Raw genomic sequence first — 23,509 nt, 5'->3', positions numbered from 1 at the left:
TTGAGAATGGTGGTGGAGAAGGAGGCTCCACAAGTACACCCAATCTCAGTGATGGAAGAGACCCACATTTCAAAAGATAAGGCTGAAGCATTCACAACAATCTTCAGCCAGAAGTGCCAAATGGATGATCACCTCAGCCTCCTCCAACGGTCTCCAGCATCAGAAATGCCAGTTTTCAGCCAATTCAATTCCCACCATGTAATATTAAGAAACAGTTGAGGCACTGAATATTGCCAAGGCAATGGGCCCTGACAACATTCTAGCAGCAGTACACAAAGACAGCTGAGAGTGCCATCAAGGAGCCCGAGCAAAACTGGAATCAATGGAAATCAGTGAGCAAACTCTCTACTGGTTGGAGTCAGACCTGGTACGTTGAAAGATGGTTGTGGTTATTTGAGGTCAGTCATCTCAGCTCTGGGATATCTCTATATTAGTTCCTCAGGGTAGTGTCTGGGCCCAACCATCTTCAGCTCCTTCGTAAGGACAGAAATGAGAATGTTCACTGATGACTGCATAAGGAGTTTTGAGAAGATTTGTAGCTCAGGTTGAGGTTATGGACGTAGGTTTGCTCCTGAGCTGGAAGGTTCATTTCCAGACGTTTCATCACCCTACTAGGTAACATCTGAATATTGCATAGGGGATGAGCCCCGACAACATTCCGGCAACAGTACACAAGAATTCAGCTGAGAGTGCCTACTAGGTAAATTAGGGTGGCACGGTGGTTAGCACTGCTGCCTCACAGCGCCCGCCTCAGGCAACTGCCTGTGTGGAGTTTGCACGTTCTCCTTTTGTCTCTGTGGGTTTCCTCCGGGTACTCCGGTTCCCTCCCACAGTCCAAAAATGTGCAGGTTAGGTGAATTGGCCATGCTAAATTGCCCGTAGTGTTAGGTGAAGGGGTAAATGCAGGGGAATGGGTCTGGGTGGGTTGCTCTTCGGAGGGTCGGTGTGGGCTTGTTAGGACGAAGGGCCTGTTTCCACACTGTAAGTAATCTAATCTTCAGTGGGCCTCAGGCGAAGCACTGCTGATAATTCCTGCTTTCTATTTATATGCTTGGGTTTCTTTGGGTTGGTGATGTCATTTCCCATGGTGAAGTCACTTCCTGTTCCTTTTCTCAGGGGGTGGTAAATGGGCTCTAACTCGATGTGTTTGTTGATAGCGTTCCAGTTGGAATGTCATGCTTCTAGGAATTCTTGTGCGGTCTTTGTTTGGCTCGTCCTAGGATGGATATATTGTCCCAATCAAAGTGGTCTCCTTCCTCATCCGTATGTAAGGATACTAGTGAGAGAGGGTCATGTCTTTTTGTGGCTGGTTGGTGTTCATGTATCCTGGTGGCTAGTTTTCTGCCCGTTTGTCCAATGTAGTGTCTGTTACAGTCCTTGCACGGTATTTTGTAACCAACGGAATACCCATATCAGGGTTCTTAGCAGAGGCAGTAATGCAGAGACTTGAACAAACAGTTCTGCCAACCATCCAACCCAAACTTTGGGTCTGCTACGTGGATGACACCTTTGTCATCACTAAACGAAACAAATTAGAGGAAATCTCCAAGACCGTCAATAATACCCTTACTGGCATAAAGTTCATTAAAGAGGAGGAAAACAACAACAAACTGCCATTCCTAGATGTCGCAGTAGAGCGAACAGCCAATGGGGAACTTTAAACCAGCGTCTATAGGAAAGCAACACATATGGACCAAATATTGAACTACAGAAGCAATCATCCCAACACCCACAAAAGAAACTGCATCAGAACATTATTTCAAAGAGCCAATGCACACTGCAGCACAGAGCAGAGCAGAAGAAAAATCACCTATACCGTGTATTCAAAAAGAATAGGTACCCAATGAACACAGTCTGCAGATTTCTCAGCAACAAACCCAAACAAGCAGACAAAACACGTTCAGAAACCCTAGCCACTCTCCCCTACATCAAAGACATCTCAAAAATGACTGCCAGACTCACTCAGACCCCTTGGCATCATGGTAGCCTACAAACCCACCAACACACTAAAAACAGCAGCTAATGAACTTGAAAGACCCTATACAGACAACAAGCAAAACAAATGTCATTTACAAAACATCGTGCAAGGACTGTAACAAACACTACATTGGATAAACATGCAGAAAACTAGCCACCAGGATACATGAACACCAACCAGCCACAAAAAGACATGACCCTCTCTCACTAGTATCCTTACATACGGGTAAGGAAGGACACCACTTCGACTGGGACAACACATCCATCCTAGGACAAGCCAAACAAACACATGCGCGAGAATTCCTAGAAGCATGGCATTCCAACTGGAACTCTATCAACAAACACATCGAGTTAGACCCCATCTACCACCGCCTGAGAAAATGAACAGGAAGTGACTTCACCACAAGAAATGACATCACCAACCCAAGGAAACCCAAAGATATAAATAGAAAGCAGGAATTATCAGCAGTGCTTCGCCTGAGGCCCACTGAAGATGTTATCTAGTAGGGTGACGAAACGCCTGGAAATGAATCTTCCAGCTCAGCAAGCAAACCTACATCCAAAATGATTGCATCATGTTCAGCACCATTCATGATCCCTCAGATACTGATGCAGTCCATGCTCAGATGCAATAAGACTTGGACAATATCCAGGCTTGGAGTGACAAGTGGCAAAAAAAAGTCACGCCACACGTGGGTGGCATGGTGACACAGTGGTTAGCACTGCTGTCTCACAGCGCTAGAGACCCGGGTTCAATTCCCGCCTCAGGCGACTGACTGTGTGGAGTTTGCACATTCTCTCCCCGTGTCTGCGTGGGTTTCCTCCGGGTGCTCCGGTTTCCTCCCACAGTCCAAAGATGTACAGGTCAGGTGAATTGGCCATGCTAAATTGCCCGTAGTGTTAGGTAAGGGGTAGATGTGTAGGGGTATGGGTGGGTTGTGCTTTGGCGGGGCGGTGTGGATTTGTTGGGCCGAAGGGCCTGTTTCCACACTGGAAGTAATCTAATCTAATCACATAAATGCCATGCAATGGCCACCTCCAATAAGAAACAAGCCAACCACTGTCCCTTGACATTCAACGGTGTTAATATCACTGAATTCTTCACTATCAACATTCATGAGGTTAGGCTTTGACCAGAAACTAGACTCGCCATATAAATACAGTGGCTACAAGAGCAAGATGGAAGCTAGCAATACTGCCATGAGTACCTCACTTCCTGACTCCACAAAGCCTGTCCATCATCTACAAGGCACCGGTCAGGAGTGTGATGGAATATTCCTCAGTTGCCTGGATGGGTGCAGCTCCAATAACACTCAAGAACCTTCATACCATCCAAGGCAAAGCAACCGCTTAATTGACCACCATATCGACACGCATCCACTCCCTTCACCATCAATACTGAGTAGCAGTGTATACTATCTACAAGATGCTTTGCAGAAATTCACTGAAGATCCTTAGATAGCACCTTCCAAACCTACAAGCACCATTATCTAGAAGAACATGTGTAGCAGATACATGGGACACCACCAAATTCCAAGCCACTCATCATTCTGACTTGGAAATATGTTGCCGTTCCTTCATAGTCACTGGGTCAAAATCCTGGAATTCCCTCCCTAAGGACATTGTGGGTCAAGCTATAACACGTCGACTGCAGTGATTCAAGAAGGCAGCTCACCACTACCTTCTCAAGGGCAACTAGGGACGTGTAATAAATGCTGGCCGTAGCAGTGATGCCCATGTGCCACGAGTGAATGAAAAAAATCACTTGCATTTCTTGTTCAAAATATTTAAGTGGATGTGAAAAATATTTAACTAAAAACCAAATATTGCACATATATTTCTTACAACAATATTTTATGGATGTTAGCGAAAAATAACTTGAGTGGAACTGTTTGAAAATTATTCAGAAATATTCATATTCTCAAAGATTGAACAGAGGACTTTCTAATCAGTCAGAATAAAAGATGGATAAAAATTTGAACCTGCAAGCTGTCGCACAGCCTCTTAATTTTTTTCTTTAGTTCCTCATTCTCTTTCATCAGCTCATCTTTCTCAGTTTGTAATTTGTTTTGAACTCGTTGCTTTTTCTGAAGTTCTCCATTTAAATTCTCTATTTCGGCTGCTGTAGCCACTTCCTTGCTCTTACACACCTTCAAGCTGTCCTTAGCTGCTGCAAGTTGCTCAGTCATATCTTCTATACGTGTCTAAAAGCAAAACAAGTTAAACTGTTAAACTGAGGGAAAGTCAAATTGCTACCATGTACTTTGCTACAAATGTGAATGTTGATTTGTTAAGAGCAGAAATAGAAGGGTCTGTCAATATCTGGGGAGAGAACAGATCAGCTAATTCTTCAGATGCACATACTTCATTGGAAGAAATCACAGGTAAACAGTATTTAAAAAGGAACCAAATTAAAGAGGATGGGGCAAGTGCTCATGATGATGATGTCTCATTCAAATGTCTGTCCTATCAACTTGCAATGGAAGGCACTCTTGTAGCACAGTGGCAGTGTCCCTATCCCTCGACTGAGAGGTCTGGGTTCAAGTCCCATCTGCTCCAGAGGTGTGGAACAACATATCTGAACAGGTTGATTACAAAAATAACCTTATTTTTGTAAAAAAAAAGGAAGTAAAAATATACATGTAAGTACTTGGGAGGAAAACAGGAACTGGTTAAATGGCTGAAATAATAATGGGGAAATTTGGATATTTCTAATGATGTAGAAAAAACGTAGAGTGGCTGGATACAACGTTGCATGGAATATACAGAGCACAAACAGGCCATTCAGCCCTAAGTGCTACACTTTAGTATTTCGGCTCCATGTGAGGTCCACCCTTGCCTCTTTCATTTAACCCGATAGATGGGGTAGATTCACGCAAGATATTTCCCCTGGTTAAGGAATCTTGGGCCGGGGGCACAATTTATTTAGAGACACCTAACGGGCAACTGTTTCAAGGAGTGTGGTGCGTGTATGGAATGAGCTGGAGAGGAAGTGGTGGAGGCTGATACAATTACAACATTTAAAAGGCATCTGGATAGGTATATGAATAAGAAGGATTTAGAAGGATATTCGACCAAATGCTGGCAAATGAGACTAGATTAATGTAGGATATCTGGTCAGCATGGATGAGTTGAACCAAACGGTCTGTTTCCATTCTGCACAGCTCTATGACTCTAAATTAGGACTGAGATTAGGATGAATTTTGGAGCATGGCGAATCTGTGGAATTCTCTACCCTGAGAGAAATGGAGGCTCAGTCCTTGACCATATTTAAAGTAGAGTCATAAACTCAGAGACATATAACACAGAAACATTCCTTTTGGTCCAACTCTTCCCCGCCTAATCCTAATCTGACCTTGTCCTATTTGGCAGCATTTGGCCCATATCTTTCTAAACCTTTCCTATTCGCATACCCATCCAGATGTTTTCAAAATGTTGCCATTATACCCATCTCCACCACTTCTTCTGGCAGCTCATTCCATACACACACCATTCTCTGCATGCAAAAGTTATCCCTCAGGTCTTTTTTCAATCTTTCCTCTCTCACCTTAAACCTATGCCCTCTAGTTTTTGACTCCCCCTCCCTAGGAAAAAGATCTTGGCTATTCACCTTATCCATGCACCTCATGATTTATAAACCTCAATAAGGTCACCCCTCACCCTCCAAAAAATCCCCAACCTATTCAGCCTTTCCCTATAGCTCAAACTCTCCAGTACTGGCAACATTCTTGTAAATCTTTTCTGCACCATCTCAAGTTCCTATAGAAGGCCAAACAGAATTATACAGTATTCCAGAAATGGCCTCACCAATGTCCTGTAGAGGTTGATAAATTTTTAATTAACAATGATGTAAAGCATTATGGAATAGTATAGTTCGAATGCATTTAATGGTAGAGAATGCATGACTGGTTGAATGGCCTATTCCCATTCCTCTGTTCCCGTCAGAATAACTATGATGCCTTCACCGTGGATGCTCCAGAATGCATCTGATATTTACCCCCAGTACACTTTGTGTTCGTGAATTCCACATTGCAAACACTTTCAAATTAAAATTCTCTCTCCTCAGTTCCCTATGAAATTTATGAATGTCTGCATTACATTTATGGCCTATAGTTTTGGTCTGCCTATACACTTGAAATATCTTGTCTGTATCTGTATTTACCCCATCAAAACCTTCCATAACCAAGGCTTATGGTTTCAGCTGTCAGCATTCACTTTTCTACAGAATAGTACTCTAATTGAACCCTGTTCAATTCTTAATGGTCATAATCTCTTAATTCTGAGATTATCTCTGTAAATATACTTTGGATTTTCTCCAGTGTCTCCTTCTATCCCTTTTCTTAAATAAAATAAAGACCAAAACTCTTTCAATTGTCGAGATGTAGTCTACCCAATGTTCTACAAAAGCTAACATAATTATGGCAATTTTCAATTCTATTACTCTGGAAATGAACCACTAGGTTGTTTGCATTTACTTTAAATGATCTTGTTAACCAGTATCACAATTTTGTGACTTTCATATTGTACCGGACAAATCCTTTTAGATTATTTTAAATACTCATTTTAAGTTTTGTCATTGGATTTAAAAGGAAGCAGGGTCAGCTAGTAAAAGTGAGACAGTTCTCAAAGCCCAGAAACTAAATAGAAGACAAAATCAGGAGTACTAGCAGCACATAGCTCTGGTGCAGGATCCACACCCAAAGTTCCAGCATCTCCCTCTTTGTCTCTCCCGCTCTTTGTCCCTTCCCGCTACCTGGGTATGAGATATCCAACAATATGAACAACTGATCAGGCATTAGTACTGGTCCTAAATTTTAGTTAATCCAACACAGGAAATCTGTGTCAGAATGCACTGAGGCCCGCTTATTCAGTTGTTCAAGCCGCTGGCTTTCCTTGCTGGAAAGCCTCTATTAAAAATAGAGAAGAAAAATACACATTCCTCAGTAAATACGCAACAAACAAAAAAACTGGTGGGTTTAAACAGGACTCATTTGTTACAGAATGAAAAACAATCAAAAGGAGATTGGTAAAACAGCTCATCAGGATGAATGATAATCATAGGCTGCATTTTTAAAGACTCACCCTCAGTTCTTTAGTTTGCTTATCAACAATTTGCTGCACATTGAGATGTCCCTCCTTTTGTGCAGCTTGGTTTATAATCTGCTGTTCCGCATGGGATGTCATCTCAGCTCGAAGGTCCAACAGTGCTTTACTCAGAGCCTATAAGTCATAGAATAGGAATCAGAATAGCATGAACCTGATCTTCCTGTAGCTGGTCATTTTAACACAGCTCCTGCTCGCCTGCCCACTTGTCTGTCCTCGGCATGCTGCATGGCCCAGTGAACCACAGCACAAACTGGAGGAACAGCATCTCATTTTCAGACTGGGCACTTTACAGCCTTGTGGATTTAACATTGAGTCCAAAACCTTCAAATTGTGAATCAATTCCTATTTCTTCCTTTCCTTTTGGCTTTATTTCTAACATTTTCTGTCACCGTGTCCACTCTCCCTTCCCCCCACTCCAGTGGGACTGTCTGTTCTTTCAGGTCTGGCAGTTAGACACATCATTGTTCTGCCATTCTCACATACCAATCATTTAATCTGAACTAACAACATCTTTTCTCCCCCAGCGCTCTACACCCACCAACCCCCTAACTATAGCATAAACTTCACGTCAGCTCTGATGAAGAGTCATTTAGACTCGAAACGTTAGCTTGCTCTCTCCACGGATGCTGCCTGGCCCGTTGTGATCGCCAACATTTGCTGGTTTTCGTCAGAGAAAAAGCTTCAGTTTACAACAAAGAGTAATGCCTCCAAATGTTAACCATCTGAACAGCTGACTGTGCCTGAAATCTATAGAACGGTGTAATCGGAAAAATAGTTATCACTTTTAATATTTTATTTTAATATTAAAGTTATATTAATATTGAGTTATATTAATTCAAAAAGAGTTAAAATTAAAAAATAAAAAGTTAAATTACATTAAAATTAAGTTACGTTAAAAGATTACTTCCAAGTGAGTGGAAACTGCTATGAAGTACAGTGTAAAACACTACAGTAACAGACAATAAGGATTCAATATCCAGGCCAACTCTTTGTTGATATGCATTTTTGCTTTTCTTTTTATTCATTTTTCATTATTACCTTTTGCTGCTTCTCTTTCAAAGCCAGTTGACCTTTTAACCTGTCCACTAAGTTCTTCATGGTGGTGGTAGGTGCCCTTGTATTTGCTTGTTTCTGAGCCTCTAGCTCAGATTGCAAGTACTGCACCTCCTTCTCCATCTGCAGCTGTGTGCACCTCAGGTCATCTAGTTCATTGCATAGCTTCTTTACCTCAGTTGCATGCTTCTCTTCCAGACTTGAAATAAAAGGTTGACAGAATGTTTAATGCTCCAATGGAGAAATCCATTGTATTTATAGCACAGGCAATCGGTCCAGCTGGTTTGTGCTGGCGCTGGCACTCAACAAGAGCGTTCTTCCACCCTAATTTAGCTCATCCTGTTGATATTCCTTTCTCCCCAAGATGTTTATCTAGCTTCTGCTTAAGTGTATCAATCCTAAGTGGTTACAGGTTTCAAATTCTAAATACACTCTAAGTAATGAATTCTCCTGATGACCCTTTTGGACTTACTAGGGAGTATTTATACAGGACATTCTGCTATAATGTGCATTCCATCAACGTGAACTGGCTGTAACACAATTGACGAACAGGGGGGCGCTGTTTCTAAAGTGTAAACATTTAAAACATGTGTTGGCTATAATGTGTTTGCATCGCCAACATTTTAAGAGCCACTTTTATTGCACGATTTTTATACAGTGTGGGGTTGCACAAGAACCCAACCATCAGGTTATAGAAGAACTTCCTACATTCATAGCCCCTAGGTTTGAATTTCCTTGTGTCATTACTGTTAACGATTTGTCAGTCTATACCACGTGATCATTTTGCTATTCTACCTTACACTCGTTTTTCCCGAGGAATTGGGGACTGATTAAGTTTACACCTTTAGATTGGTGTGAGAACGTGACCCAAATCTGAGAAACTTCTGCGGCACAAATTAAAATGCACATATTTCACATTCTCCAGATTGAGCACTGTACAATGTGTTATTTTTTAATTACAGTCACTACGTTTAAAGTCAGAACCAATAATGTTTGGCAAATGGGGAGTGAAATGAATCAGTTCTTAATCTGGTTGCAGGGAGATCAGGTTTGGAGATTGAATATCCAAGGGTACTCTGTTTCTGAAGGATAGGCAGGAAGGAAAGGAGGTGGAGTATCTTTAATCAGATCAAAGGTGTAGTGAGAAATGATATCAGCAGTGGAGATCAAGACATAGAATCAGTCTGCGTAGAAATAAGAAATAGCAAGGAAAAGAAGACCCTGATGGGAGTAATCGATAGATCCTCAGCAGTACCCTGCAATATGGTAGGGTATAAACTAGGAAATACTGGGAGCTTGTACAAAAGATACAGCAGTAATTTTTGGTGATTTGAATATTCATATAAACTGGATTAATTGAACTGATAAGGGTCGCCTTGAGGGAAGGTTTTGTGAATGTATGAGAGATTGTTTCTTGGAGCAAAATTCTGTGCAAACAACCAGGGAGCAGGTTATCCTGGATTTGATATTGTGTAAGAAGCTGGGATTAGTTAGTAATCTCATAGGAAAGGATCCTCCATAGAAACGTGATCATAGCATGCTAGAATTTAAAATTCAGTTGGACAGCAAGAAACTGACCAAACTGGTGTTCTGGTATTAAACAAAGGTAATTACATTGGCATGAAGACAGATTAAGCCCCGGTGGACTGGGCAGGAAGACTAAAAGATTGGAGAGTTGATGATCATTGGCAGATATTTAAAGAGATACTCAAACATAGAATAAATACAGTGCAGATAGAGGCCATTAAGCCCACAGAATCTACACAAATCCTTCAAAGAATATCCCATCATAATTCCATTACTCCATATTTACCATCATTAAGCCAACTAGCCTACATACTATGGTGCAATTTAGCACAGCCAATCCACCTAATCCGCACATCTTTGGACTTTGGGGCAAAACCTGGGGAGAACATGCAAATTTCATGTAAACAGTCACCAAAGCTGGAATTGAACCCGGGTCCCAACTAAAATATATTACAGAGAGGAAGAAACGTTGTAAAGTGGGGACAAACATCCATGGCTAAGCAAGGATGTTAAAGATAATTTAAATGCAAAAACTGAGGCATACCATATTACAAAGGTAAATGGTACGCAGATAGATTGGGAAACTTTTAAAGATGATCAAAGAGTTATGAAAAAAAATTTTAAAAAGAGAAAAGGTAAATGATGAAAGAAAACCAAAAAAAATACAAAAATTAATAGCAAAAGCTTCTGTAAGTACATACAAAAGAAGACAGCAGCTAAAGTGATTGCTGGACCCTTAGAGGATGAGGCTGCAGAGTTAATTGTGGAGAACACAGAAATGGTAGAGTTACAAAATCTATATATTTGATTCAGTTTTCACAGTGGAGATCACTAATACCATTCCAATAGTAGTATATAACGCAGAGGTTATAGAAAGGGGGAACTTACTAAAAATCATCATCAGTAGGGAAAAACTAATGAACAAACTATTGGGACTAAGGGCATCAAGTCCTCAGGGCCTGATGGCCTACATTCTAGAGTCTTACAGGAAATGGCAAAGAATGTGGATCCACTGGTTCTAATATTCCAAATTTCCCTGCATTTGGAAAAGGTTTCAGTGGATTGGAAAAATACAAATATAACATCCTCATTCAAAAAAGGAGGGAAGCAAAACATAGGATACTACAGAGTAGTTAGTTTAACGTGGAGTTTTGGGAAATTTTTAGAATCCATTACTAAGGAAGTCATAACAAGACATTTTGAAAGTCAAATATAATCCATCAGAGTCAGCATGGTTTTATGAACGGTGAATCATGTTTGATTATTTGTTAGAGTTCTTTGAAGATGTGACAAGCAAGGTGGATAATGGGGATCCTGTAAATGTAGTATATCTGGACTTCTAGAAGCATTTTATCAGGTGCCACACAAAAGGTTAATACATAAGAGTCGATCACACGCGGTTAAAGGTAATTTATTAGTTTGGATAGAGGATTGCTTTACAGAAAGCAGGGAGTTGGGATGAATGAGTCTTTTTCTGGTTGTAACTGATGGAGCGCCACAGGGCTTCAGTCCTCAGGCCTCAACTATTTTCAATACATTCATGACTTGGATGCATGGATAAAAAGTATTACAGCCAAACTTACAGACGATACTATAATATGTGGGAAAGCAAACTGCAATGAATAAATAAGAAATTTACAAATGAACATGGATAGGTTTGGGTTAATGAGCCAAAATTTGGCAGATGAAGTTTAACATGGATAAGTGTAAGGTTATCTATCTTAATCGGAAGAATAGAAAGGCAATTTATTATCTTATCAAAGAAAAACTTCAGAGTTTTTCAGTGCAGAAGGATCTCGGTGTCATGTCCTAATCGCAAAAAACTAGTATACAGGTACAGTATGTAACAAGGAAAGCAAATGGAATTTTGGCATTTATTGTAAAAGGAATAGATCATAAAAGGAGACCACACCTAGGGTACTGTGTAAAATTTTCCCTACTTGAAGAGGGATGTAGTTGTATTGTAGGCAGTTTAGAAGAGATTCACTAGATTAATTCCAGAAATGAAAGCGTTGTCATATGAAAAAGACTGAACAGTTTAGGCCTATACTCTCTGGAGTTGAGAAGATTGTGAGGAGATCCAAGTTGAAGTAAATAAGATGCTAAAGGAAATGACAAAGTAGATGCAGAAAGGAGAGTTCCTCATGTTGGGTAACCCCGAATCAGAGGTCACAATTTTAAGTTAAGGTGTAGGAGATTTTAAGCAGGGATAAGGAAAAATTACTTCTCTCAAAGGGACAAGAATTCAACGAATCAATACTCCAAAATGCTGTGCTGCTGAAACATTGAGTAAACGGAAGATGGAGATGGATGGATTTTTAAGCATTAATAGTGAAAGGTTGATGGAATAGATAGAAAATGGAGTTGAGGCTGAGAGGAGATCAGGCAGGATTATACTGAGTGGCTCTTCTCTTGCTTCTTGGTCTTATGTTCTTTATGGTGGTGTTAACTGGAAGAATTGACTAATGACAGCTGAAAATGTGTTGCTGGAAAAGGGCAGCAGGTCAGGCAGCATCCAAGGAACAGGAGAATCGACGTTTCGGGCATAAGCCCTTCTTCAGGAATCTAATGACAGGTCTTGTTGCTCTGTTTGCAATGTCACAATGGAATATTTGCATGTTTCTTTGAATGGCTAACTCTATTCCAAGCTGCTAAATTCAGTATTTCTGTCTCCCATAACTAAATATATGATCCCGGCATCTAAGTGCTACTCCCACATTGTTAAGGGTACAATAACAACCACCAAATTTTGATTTGGTTCAAACATTATATGACATTTAAAATTACTTTAAAAGCAATTAAACTGGGTTAAAACATATAAGCAAATTACACAATGCCAGAAATGATAATACAGAGCTCACTTTACTTTCTCTGCGTTGTGCTCTTTCACTTTCAGCTGATTAATATCTTTCTGTTTCTCTAGTTCCATGGTTGCTCTCTTCAGTTTGTCCACAAGTGCTGACAGTGAGCTGTCCTGCTCTGCCACGGTTTGTTCCAACTCTGCCAGGCGTGCCAAATGCTTGGATGTTGGAACTGGAAGGGATGGTTTCTTCATCAGCTCCTGTTAGAACAACACAAATAATTTATTGTTTTGTTACTGTACTGCCTACATTCTCTTCTTTCTGTTACCTAATTACTCTTTTCTGTCTGCGGATGCTGAATGACTGTCAGATCGCCATACTATAGGAAGGATGTGGAGGCACTGTAACGAGTGCAGAGGAGGTTTACCAGGATGTTGCCTGGTATGGTAGGAAGATCGTATGAGGAAAAGCTGAGGCACTTGAGGCTGTTTTCATTGGAGAAAAGAAGGTTTAGGGGTGACTTGATAGAGGTGTACAAGATGATTAGGGGTTTAGATAGGGTTGACCATGAGAACCTTTTTCCACGTATGGAGTCAGCTATTATGACGGGGCATAGCTTTAAATTAAGGGGTGGTAGGTATAGGACAGATGTTAGGGGTAGATTCTTTACTCAGCGAGTCGTGAGTTCATGGAATGCCCTGTCAGTAGCAGTGGAGGACTCTCCCTCTTTATGGGCATTTAAACGGGCATTGGATAGGCATATGGATGATAGTGGGCTAGTGTAGGTTAGGTGGGCTTGCATCGGCGCAACATCGAGGGCCAAAGGACCTGTACTGCGCTGTATTTTTTCTATGTTTCTATGTATCATTTCAGTTCTTGTTTCAGATTTGCAGCATCTGCACATTTTTAAATAAACAACATTTTCTTTGTCGACAATAGCAGGCTTTATTGTATTATTAGATTTGCAGGATCTGGTCTTTGCGCTACATCCTGCAACATAAGCCTTCAGAATTTAATTATATTTAAATTAAATTAGGTTGACATTTAAAGGATAAAGACTTTCTTGACAGGAAGTGGAATTAGCTGGTTGTTTGAGAAGATGCACTGTATAAGGTTATGGGGAGAAGGAGTATGGTACTAAATCATCAACTGATGCACATAAGATGGACCAAATGGTATCAATTTGGCTGGGCTGTGACAATTCTGTGACTAAATTAGAAAATTGCACATGATGAGATTAAAATATTACATAAACATTTAATAATTCTGGTGATTTTTGAGAAGATTTGTAGCTCAGGTTGAGATTCAAAATGTAAGTTTGCTCGCTGAGCTGGAGGGTTCATTTTCAGATGTTTTGTCACCATATTAGGTAACATCATCAGCGAGCCTCCAGTGAAGCACTGGTGTTGTGTCCTGCTTTCTGTTTATGGGTCTTGGTTTCTTAAGGTGGGCAATATCATTTCCTGTTCTTTTTCTCAGAGGGTGCTGGATGGGATCCAAATCGATGTGTTTATTGATGGAGTTCTGGTTGGAATGCCAGGCCTCGAGGAATTCTCATGCACGTCTCTGTTTAGCTTGTCCTAGGATCGATGGATTGTCCAATCAAAGTGGTGTCCTTCTTCATCTGTATGCAAAGATACCAGTGAGAGTGGGTCATGTCTTTTGGTGGCTAGTTGGTGTCCATGTATCCTGGTGCAAAGTGCACCAACATTAAGCAGGAAAAATGAAGGAAACACACTCAATAACATAAGAAAGCCCTAGAAAGACTCAAAAAATACAAAATCATTGTAATCCTACCTTGCAGTCAAAGGGTACATGACCATCATTCTAAACAAAACAGATAACCTTGGAAAAGAGAATTCACTGCCTGCATATACCAACACTTAACAATAAGTGGTTAACTATAAAAGTGAATCACATCCTTAATGAAAAAGCTTCAGAAATCAGGAGAAATAAAAAAGATAGACTTCCAAAAAATGAAACTGGATGGATCCAACACAGCATGCTTCTACAGATTACCCAAAGTACTCAAACCAGGAGCCCCCTCCTCAGACACACAGTCTCACTACCTGGAACACCAACATACAGACTAGCCAAGGAACTCCACCGAAAACTAAAACACCCAGGAGAAGACTCCAGCTATTCCATTCACTCCACCCAAGAATTCCTGACACCAAAGACACCAACATAGAAAAGGATAAAATAATAGTCTACTTTGATGTTACAGCCCTGTTCACATCAATTAATATCAACCTGGCTAAAGAAACAGTGACTGCACTACTAGAAGAGGTTTCCAGCATCTGCAGTCCTTGTTTTTACCTGAAGACACAAACACCAGACAGTGCCAACTTCATCAGTAAAGACAACATCCTCAAGCTAGTGGACCTGTGCCTCACCACCCACTTCACATCCAATAACAAGGCCTACAAACAAATTAACAGAACACCAATGGGATCGCCAATAACAGGGTTCCTAGCAGAAGCAGTAATGCAGAGACAGGAACAAGCAGCCCTCCCAACTATCCAACACAAACTCTGGGTCCGCTACGTGGATGTCACCTTTGTCATTACAAAACGAAACAATTAGAGGTAACCTACAACTCCATCAACAATATCCTGACTGGCATAAAATTCAGATGAGGAGGAGAATGACAACAGACTCACATTCCTAGAAGTGACAGTAGAACGAACAGTTAATGGACAACTTCAAATCAGCGTCTATAGAAAAACAATACACACAGACCAAATACTTAACTGCAGAAGCAATCATCCCAACACCCACAAACAGAGCTCCATCACGACATTATTTCAATGAGCCACGACACACTGCAGCACCCAAGAACTATGAACAGCAGAAGAAAAATACCTATACAGCGCATTTAAGAAGAACGAGTACCCAATAAATAGTTCTCCGATTCATCAGCAACAAACCCAAACAACAGAAACAACGCGCCCAGAAACTCTCACCACATTACCTTACATCAAAGGCATCTCTGAATTGATTTCCAGACTACTTAGACCCTTTGGCATCATGGTAGCCCAGAAACTAACCAACACAATTAAACAGTGACTCATGAACATAAAGAATCTAATAGAAACAATCAGCAAAATGACTGTCATTTGCAAAATACAATGCAAAGACTGTAAAAAACACTACATCGGAATAACAGGCAGACAACTTTCCACCAGGATATATGAACACCAACTAGGCACTAAAAGACATGACTCACTATCACTGGTATTACATAGAACATAGAAGAATACAGCGCAGTACAGGCCCTTTGGCCCTCGATGTTGCGCCGATCCAAGCCCACCTAACTTATATTAACCCACTATCCTCCATATACCTATCCAATGCCCGCTTAAATGCCCATAAAGAGGGAGAGTCCACCACTGCTACTGGCAGGGCATTCCATGAACTTACGACTCGCTGAGTGAAGAACCTACCCCTAACTTCAGTCCTATATCTACCCCCCCTTAATTTAAAGCTATGCCCCCTTGTAATACCCGACTCCATACGCGGGAAAAGGTTCACACTGTCAACCCTATCTAACCCCCTAATCATCTTGTACACCTCAATCAAGTCACCCCTAAACCTTCTTTTCTCTAATGAAAACAGCCCCAAGTGTCTCAGTCTTTCCTCATACAATCTTCCTTCCATACCAGGCAACATCCTGGTAAACCTCCTCTGCACCCGTTCCAGTGCCTCCACATCCTTCCTATAATATGGCGACCAAAACTGCACACAATATTCCAGATGCGGCCGCACCAGAGTCTTATACAACTGCATCATGACCTCAGGACTCCGGAACTCAATTCCTCTACCAATAAAAGCCAGTACGCCATATGCCTTCCTCACCGCACTATTTACCTGGGTGGCAACTTTCAGAGATCTGTGTACATGGACACCAAGATCCCTCTGCTCATCCACACTACCAAGTATCCGACCATTAGCCCAGTACCCCATCTTTTTGTTATTCTTCCCAAAGTGAATCACCTCACACTTAGCTACATTGAATTCCATTTGCCACCTTTCTGCCCAGCTCTGCAGCTTCTCTATATCCTGCTGTAACCTGCCACATCCTTCCTCACTGTCAACAACTCCTCCGACTTTCGTATCATCCGCAAACTTGCTCACCCAACCTTCTAACCCCTCTTCCAGGTCATTTATAAAAATGACAAACAGCAATGGTCCCAAAACAGATCCTTGCGGAACACCGCTAGTGACGGCACTCCATGAAGAAACTTTGCCATCAACTACTACCCTCTTCTTCCATCCAGCCAATTCCTAATCCAAACCTCCAACTCACCCTCAATGCCATATCTCCGTATTTTCTGCAGTAGCCTACCATGGGGAACCTTATCAAACGCCTTACTAAAATCCATATATACCACATCTACCGCTTTCCCCTCATCAACCTCCTTCGTCACCTTTTCAAAGAATTCAATAAGGTTTGTGAGGCACGACCTGCCCTTCACAAAACCATGCTGACTATCCTTGATCACATTATTCCTATCCAGATGTGCATAAATCCTATCCCTTACAATTCTCTCTAAGACTTTGCCCACAACAGAAGTGAGACTCACCGGCCTATAGTTACTAGGGTTATCCCTACTCCCCTTTTTGAACAAGGGAACCACATTTGCTATCCTCCAGTCTTCTGGCACTACTCCTGTAGACAAAGAGGACATAAAAATCAAGGCCAATGGCTCTGCAATCTCCTCCCTTGCTTCCCAGAGAATCCTAGGATAAATGCCATCAGGCCCAGGGGACTTATCTATTTTCACCTTTTCCAGGATTTCCAACACCTCTTCTCTACATACCTCAAAGCCATCCATTCTACTTATTTGTGACTCAGTATTCACATCGACGACAATGCCCTGTTCCTGAGTAAATACTGAAGAAAAGTATTCATTCAGTGTCTCCCCAATCTCTTCAGCCTCCACACGCAACTTCCCACTACTATCCTTGACTGGACCTATTCCTACCCTAGTCATTCTTTTATTCCTAACATACCTATAGAAAGCCTTAGGGTTTTCCCTAATCCTACCGACTAAGGACCTTTCATGTCCCCTCCTTGCTGCTCTTAGCTCTCTCTTCAGGTCCTTCCTGGCTACCCTATAACTCTCAATCGCCCCAATTGAACCTTCACGTCTCATCTTGAGATAGGCCGCCCTCTTCCATTTAACAAGGGATTCCAATTCCTTATTAAACCACGGCTCCCTCGCATGACCCTTTCCTCCCTGCCTGACAGGTACATAATTATCAAGGACACTCAATAGTTGCTCCTTGAACAAGCTCCACATATCATTTACACTCTTGCCTTGGAGTCTACTTTTCCAAGCCACACATCCTAAGTCATGCCTCACCTCATCATAATTTCCCTGACCCCAGCTATAACTCTTGCCCTGTAGTACACACTTATCCCTCTCCATCACGAGAGTAAAAATCACCGAATTATGGTCACTATCCCCAAAGTGCTCACCTACCTCTAATTCTAACACCTGGCCTGGTTCGTTACCCAGAACCAAATCCAGTATGGCCTCACCTCTTGTTGGCCTGTCTACATAGTGTGTCAGGAAACCCTCCTGCACACATTGAACAAACACTGACCCATCTAACGAACTTGAGCTATAGCTTTCCCAATCAATATCAGGAAAGTTAAAGTCCCCCATAACAACCACCCTATTACTGTCACTCATCTCCTGAATCACCTTCCCTATCCTTTCTTCAATGATTCTAGGACTATTAGGAGGCCTGTAAAAGACTCCTAACAGGGTGACCTCACCTTTCCTATTCCTAACCTCAGCCCAAACTGAGCTGGCTTTGAAACAAGCCCTCCTTTGAAATTGATGCCATGTTCCTAACCTCCCTACACTCCAGGCCCTGCACCCTGAAGCTACAATCTGGGTTCCCATGCCCCTGCAGAGTTAGTTTAAACCCCCCCCAAGAGCACTAGCAAACCTCCCCCCAAGGATACTGGTGCCCCTCAGGTTCAGGTGTAGACCATCCTGTTTATAGAGGTCCCACCGTCCCCAGAAAGAACCCCAGTTATCCAAAAACCGGAATCCCTCCCTCCTGCACCATCCCTGTAGCCACGCATTTAAGTGTTCTCTTTCCCTATTCCTCGAATCTCTATCACGTATTCTTGCATAAAGACGAAGGAGGACACCACTTTGATTGGGCAACACATCCATCCTAGGACAAGCGAAAAGAGACATGCATGAGAATTCCTCGAGGCCTGATATTCCAACCAGAACTCCATCAATAAACACATCAATTTGGATCCCATCTACCACCCTCTAAGAAAAAGAACAGGAAATGATATCACCCACCTTAAGAAACCAAGACCCATAAACAGAAAGCGGGAGGTAACACCAGCGCTTCACCGGAGGCTCACTGACAATGTTACCTATTATGGTGACAAAATGTCTGAAAACAAACCTTCCAGCTCAGTGAGCAAACATACATCCAGAACTTAGTTATTTTTACAGAAAAAAAGCAATATGAAGGGTTAAACTAACCACTGCAGATTGTTTAAATTTATTCAGTGATGCATCTGCATATGAATCCAATTTCAGGTGCAAGGCTTTAAGATCCTTCGCGTGTTTCTTTGCAATTTCTTCTCGGTCCTGTGAAGTGTTTAAAAAAAAAGGATAAGTAATCTATATGACTTAGTTATGTATGAATTCTTGTTCCTGGTTCTTCGTCAATAAGGTTTTGGTGAAACAGAACCCAAGTTTGAGTATTTCCAACAAAAACTTGATTCTTCTCTCCTGCTTATCCAATGAACCACAACAGTTTTAAATAAGGGAAAGAATGCATTCAGCCCACTGCTTTTCGTTTTGTTAGATTAATGCCATTGCCACATTCTCTCCTCATAACCATGCATCATTTCCTTCATTGAATGCCTATCTCCCCTTGAAAAGGTCTAATGACCTCTTGTTTCAACTACTGCATTAATACTGTGTAAGTAAATATTTTCCAATATCTCTGCACCTACTCTGCAACAATTTAACAGAGAACTCTGCCTCATTGACACCAGGCGGGAACTTCCTTTTCTTGTTCATCGTTTCAAAATTATTCATAATTGTAAGTGTGCCTTCTTCTCCAGCAAAAATATTTCCAGTATCTCATTGCTGTCATAATCACTACAGACCCAAATATCTTCCTAAAATTTTCAAGTACTTAAAAGCCACATTTCTGACTGTTTCTCATCTCTTTCTTATAGCCTATGTTAAATTGAGATCCCCTCCATCTTCAAGGATCACGGTTAATGTTTAATGTGTGCAATGAGAACTTGAGATCACATGGTTACCTGGAAGGTATCATGAAGGCTTCTGTCAGTTTGTCTGCTTTAAGACACTGTACCATATAGTCACAAAAAGAATTTGAAGATATTTCAAATTAAAATGAATAGATTGTAAATAAAGGGGAACATTGTTCCTGGCACTGGTTAGAAGAGAGAATGAATTTTAACTAATGTCCTAGCCAAAAAATATTCCTCAACAAACATCACCAAAACACATTATCTGGTCATTGCTGTTTGTGGGAGTTTTCTGTGTGTAAGTCGGCTGCCACATTTCCTAACTACAACAGCGACTACACTTCAAAAAGCCTTCTTTGGTTATAAAGCATTTTGGAATGCCAGAGGATGCAAAAAGGTCCATACACAACTGAAAGTTTGCTCTTCCTTACAACAATGTAACTTTCCTTACCTGGTGAGCTCTTGTCAGTAACTGCTGGTACTTTTGTAGGACTTCCTCTTTCTGGTCTAGCCTAGCCTGCAGGTTAGCAATGGTTTGATGAGCTACTTTCAGGGCCTTCCTACTTTCCGTATCATCATCTGTCTTAGTACTAAGGTCCACCATCAGCTTTTCACGCTCAGCCGTAGCTGGTAGTCGAAGTCTGAGCTCATTTATAACTTGGTCTCGGGATAGCACATTCTGTTCTGCCTTCCACAGAGATGCCTCCTTCTCTTTAAGTTTCTGTAAAGAGATTAGTTGAACTAACAAATCGTATTATGTTGATAATATCATGTACTTAAGGATTGTACATAAAGTTAAAAAGGATCTCAGAAATGGTTTCTGAATCAATTCCAAACTTCCGCCACATTTCTTCAGTTAACATACCCTTATTTTGTTTTGAAAAAGAACAAGCTATTTTTTGGATGAAGTTTACAAATGCTAGTGAGTTATTGGAGATTTTCTGAATGGCACTCAGATAGTCACACTGCTCCTTTTTTTTTAAAATGTGAAGAGAGGGCTCCACATTTCTGACAGGAGATTCTGACAGGAGAAGGCAACATGCCCTTTTCACAGCAGTCAGTTATCGAGTCTGTGACTTAAAGGTTCAGCATCACTGACAACCACTTTGAACATGAAATTAAGGTGCTGGAAAGGCAGACGACAGGTGAGTAGGGGGTAGGGAATCAGGATGCCAGTTGGTTTAGGTGGGAAGAATCTTAGGTGAATATTGGAGTATTTAGTGCAAGTCGGAATGGGTAGCAATTACCTGGTCTGCTTGGGCGGGAAAGGGATGGGTCAGGTATGGTGTGAAGAAGCAGAGGTAGGGAGGGTGTCGGGTTCCAGAGGGAGTCAGGTACAAAGGCAGGGGGAATAGTTGGGTGGTGGCGGGGTATGTGTGTGGTGGTGTTGGGTCCAGTGGCATTAGAGTCCTGGAGTTGGGTCTCAGGGATAGAAGGGTGTCAGGTGTGGGGGTGAGGGGCATCAGCTCTCGGTAACTGAGGATGTTGCATCCTCAGCAGACGGGAGGTGGTTATTATGCCATGGTCTGAGGTATAAAGGATCTTGGGCAGGTGTACTGGGTGGGGCAAGAGGGTGGGGGGGGGCAGGGAGAGGTGAGGTAGACATTGTGGTTAATTGTGGGGGGGGAGGCTTTCAGTTGAATAGTCGAATAGTCACTCAGCACCAACATATAACTCCCATCTACACTGCTGAAACAATTACCTGGCCATCGGAAAATCTGGGCCTTTTTACAGTGTGCATTCCACTTCATTTTCTAACTTGCTTTATATTTTTATTTATTTTCTATCACACATAATATACGAAATAAAATGGGAAAACATATAGACAGGCTACTCCAAAGTTCAAACCCTATATGCTTACCATCAGCGGCAGCATCTTTTTCCACTTCTGAAAAAACTGTCTACACCAGCCTACCTTAACCTCACCATGGGTGACTGCTTTATTTGATTTGATTTGATTTGATTTGATTTGATTTATTGTTGGCACATGTACCTATGTACAATAAAAAAGTTTTGTTTTGCAACAGCACAGGCAGAACATAACAAACAAAGGGATACAGACCATAGGGTATTTTATTCATGATTTCATTACCTAAGGACTTAGCCTTTCAAATTCCTTCCTCATTAACCTTCTAAATTCCAATCTGCATAAATCCCAACTCATATAGAACTCCCACACTTTCATCCTAGACAATGCCACACATGCCATTTCCACTGTTTTTCATCAGATGAAATTCAAAATGTTTGTCTCCATCCAGAAAAATTAGGTTGGAGCAAATTTCTGCTTATCCACTATTTTAAGAGATAGTGAAGCGATCAAGGTGTCATCAGCATTCATGTGGAAACTGTTGTGGTGCTCTTGGTGATGTTGTAATGGGACAGCATACAGATGAGAGATAAGAAGGTACCAAGAACAGAACCTTAGGGGTCACCATACTGGGAAGGCAGATGGCAAAGTAAACAAGTTTAGGCAGGGAGTGTCAGAAGGTTGAATCTACACTCCATGGTCTTTCCAATAAAATATTAGCACAATCATTTATTGCATGTCTTATTGACATTTTAAAATTGCAAATTAATGGTTCTCAGCATTTCTTTTACCTCTTCTAGAGTTCTGCAGGTTGCTTGTGTTTCAAGAATTATGAAGACATGCTCTCTGATCTTTTGCAGAGCTACATTTAGCTGCTCTGGAAGTGGTTTATTGGGGTCCGGGATGGAGCCAGTCGCTTCCTCAAACTGTCAGGAATGGAATGTGATGAGTAAACATAAAAGGACAACATTACACAACTGTAAGCATTAAAGACAGATTTTACCACATTAGAAGCATATTCTATTGTTCAAATGCTCTACCACAATAGGAATCTGTTGAGATTTTTAAGAAAATAAAGGAAATGTGATGCAGAGGGATCTAGGTTTTCTACGGTACGAGTCACAAAAGGTTAGCATGCTGTACAGCAAATAATTAAGACTAGTAGAATGCTATCTTTTATTAGAAGAGGAACTATGGATGCTATGCTTTGGTTACACAGAGGATTGGTGAGACCACATCCTGCGTGCAGTTTTAGTCTCCTTATTGGAGGGAAGATGTAAATGTGTTGGAGGCAATTCAGAGGAAGTTTACTAGATGCTACCAGGAATATTCAGGTTGTGTTATGAGGGAAGGCTGGATATACTCGGCTTGTTTCCACTAGAGGTTAGAAGTGTGAGGGAAGGCGATCCCTCCAAATTTGTTGCTGGTTGTGTGGGCCTCTGAGGTCATGCATGGGTGCTATCTTTTAAATCACAGGTCAACGCTGATCGCCATGTGGGGAAACCCAAAGCAGCTTGCAGCTGAGAAGGAACAGTGGCGAGGAGTGTCTCAAGTGAAATGTAGAATATCCTGAATGGTCCTGGGTTCCTGACAAAGTGGACATGAAAAGGAAGTTTCCTTTTGTGATTGAGTCCAGAACTCGCAGGCACTGTTTAAAAACTAGGGTTTTTCCTTTCAGATACAGATGAGTTTTTTTCTCTCTCTCTCAGAGGTAAATTCATTTGGAATTCTGCTTCTCAGGGCCATGGATGTGGGATCATTGAATTTTTTTAAGGTGGAGATTCTTATTAGGCAAGGGCGTCAAAGGCTAGTGGAGGTAGTTGGGAATTCTAAAGGCAAACTGATCAGTCATGATCTCGTTGAATGGCAGAGCAGACTCAAGAAGCCAAATGGCCTTCCTCTTCTCCTAATTCATAATGTATGTTCCTATGTGAACAACAGATTTGGCACTGCCCTTTATACTCAAAATTA

At 41.4% G+C, this 23,509-nt stretch overlaps 1 protein-coding gene across 13 annotated transcripts in view; it reads right to left on the bottom strand.

Moving 5' to 3' along the window:
• The window catches only part of cep290 (centrosomal protein 290), a 155,660-nt gene that overhangs the window by 47,354 nt on the left and 84,797 nt on the right, over positions 1-23,509 (bottom strand). For all 13 annotated transcript variants that reach the window (XR_015760383.1, XM_087997062.1, XM_087997057.1 and 10 more), the window contains 7 exons: positions 22,330-22,464; positions 20,183-20,452; positions 18,989-19,096; positions 12,525-12,724; positions 8,122-8,335; positions 7,060-7,197; positions 3,960-4,181 (listed from right to left, as the gene is read on the bottom strand). Coding sequence is in view for 12 of the 13 variants with exons in the window: in XM_087997062.1 (XP_087853188.1) it covers positions 3,960-4,181; positions 7,060-7,197; positions 8,122-8,335; positions 12,525-12,724; positions 18,989-19,096; positions 20,183-20,452; positions 22,330-22,464 (1,287 nt within the window). In the remaining variant the exon portion in view is untranslated. The remainder of the gene's footprint in view (positions 1-3,959; positions 4,182-7,059; positions 7,198-8,121; positions 8,336-12,524; positions 12,725-18,988; positions 19,097-20,182; positions 20,453-22,329; positions 22,465-23,509) is intronic.

This window comes from Chiloscyllium plagiosum, unplaced genomic scaffold (assembly GCF_037043375.1).
Source record: "Chiloscyllium plagiosum isolate Xiang-an unplaced genomic scaffold, Cpla_swu_hap1 HiC_scaffold_19, whole genome shotgun sequence".
NCBI classification, from domain to species: Eukaryota; Metazoa; Chordata; class Chondrichthyes; order Orectolobiformes; family Hemiscylliidae; genus Chiloscyllium; species Chiloscyllium plagiosum.
The sequence above is the reverse complement of the archived record's forward strand: the minus strand, read 5'-3'. Positions and strand labels throughout refer to the sequence as shown.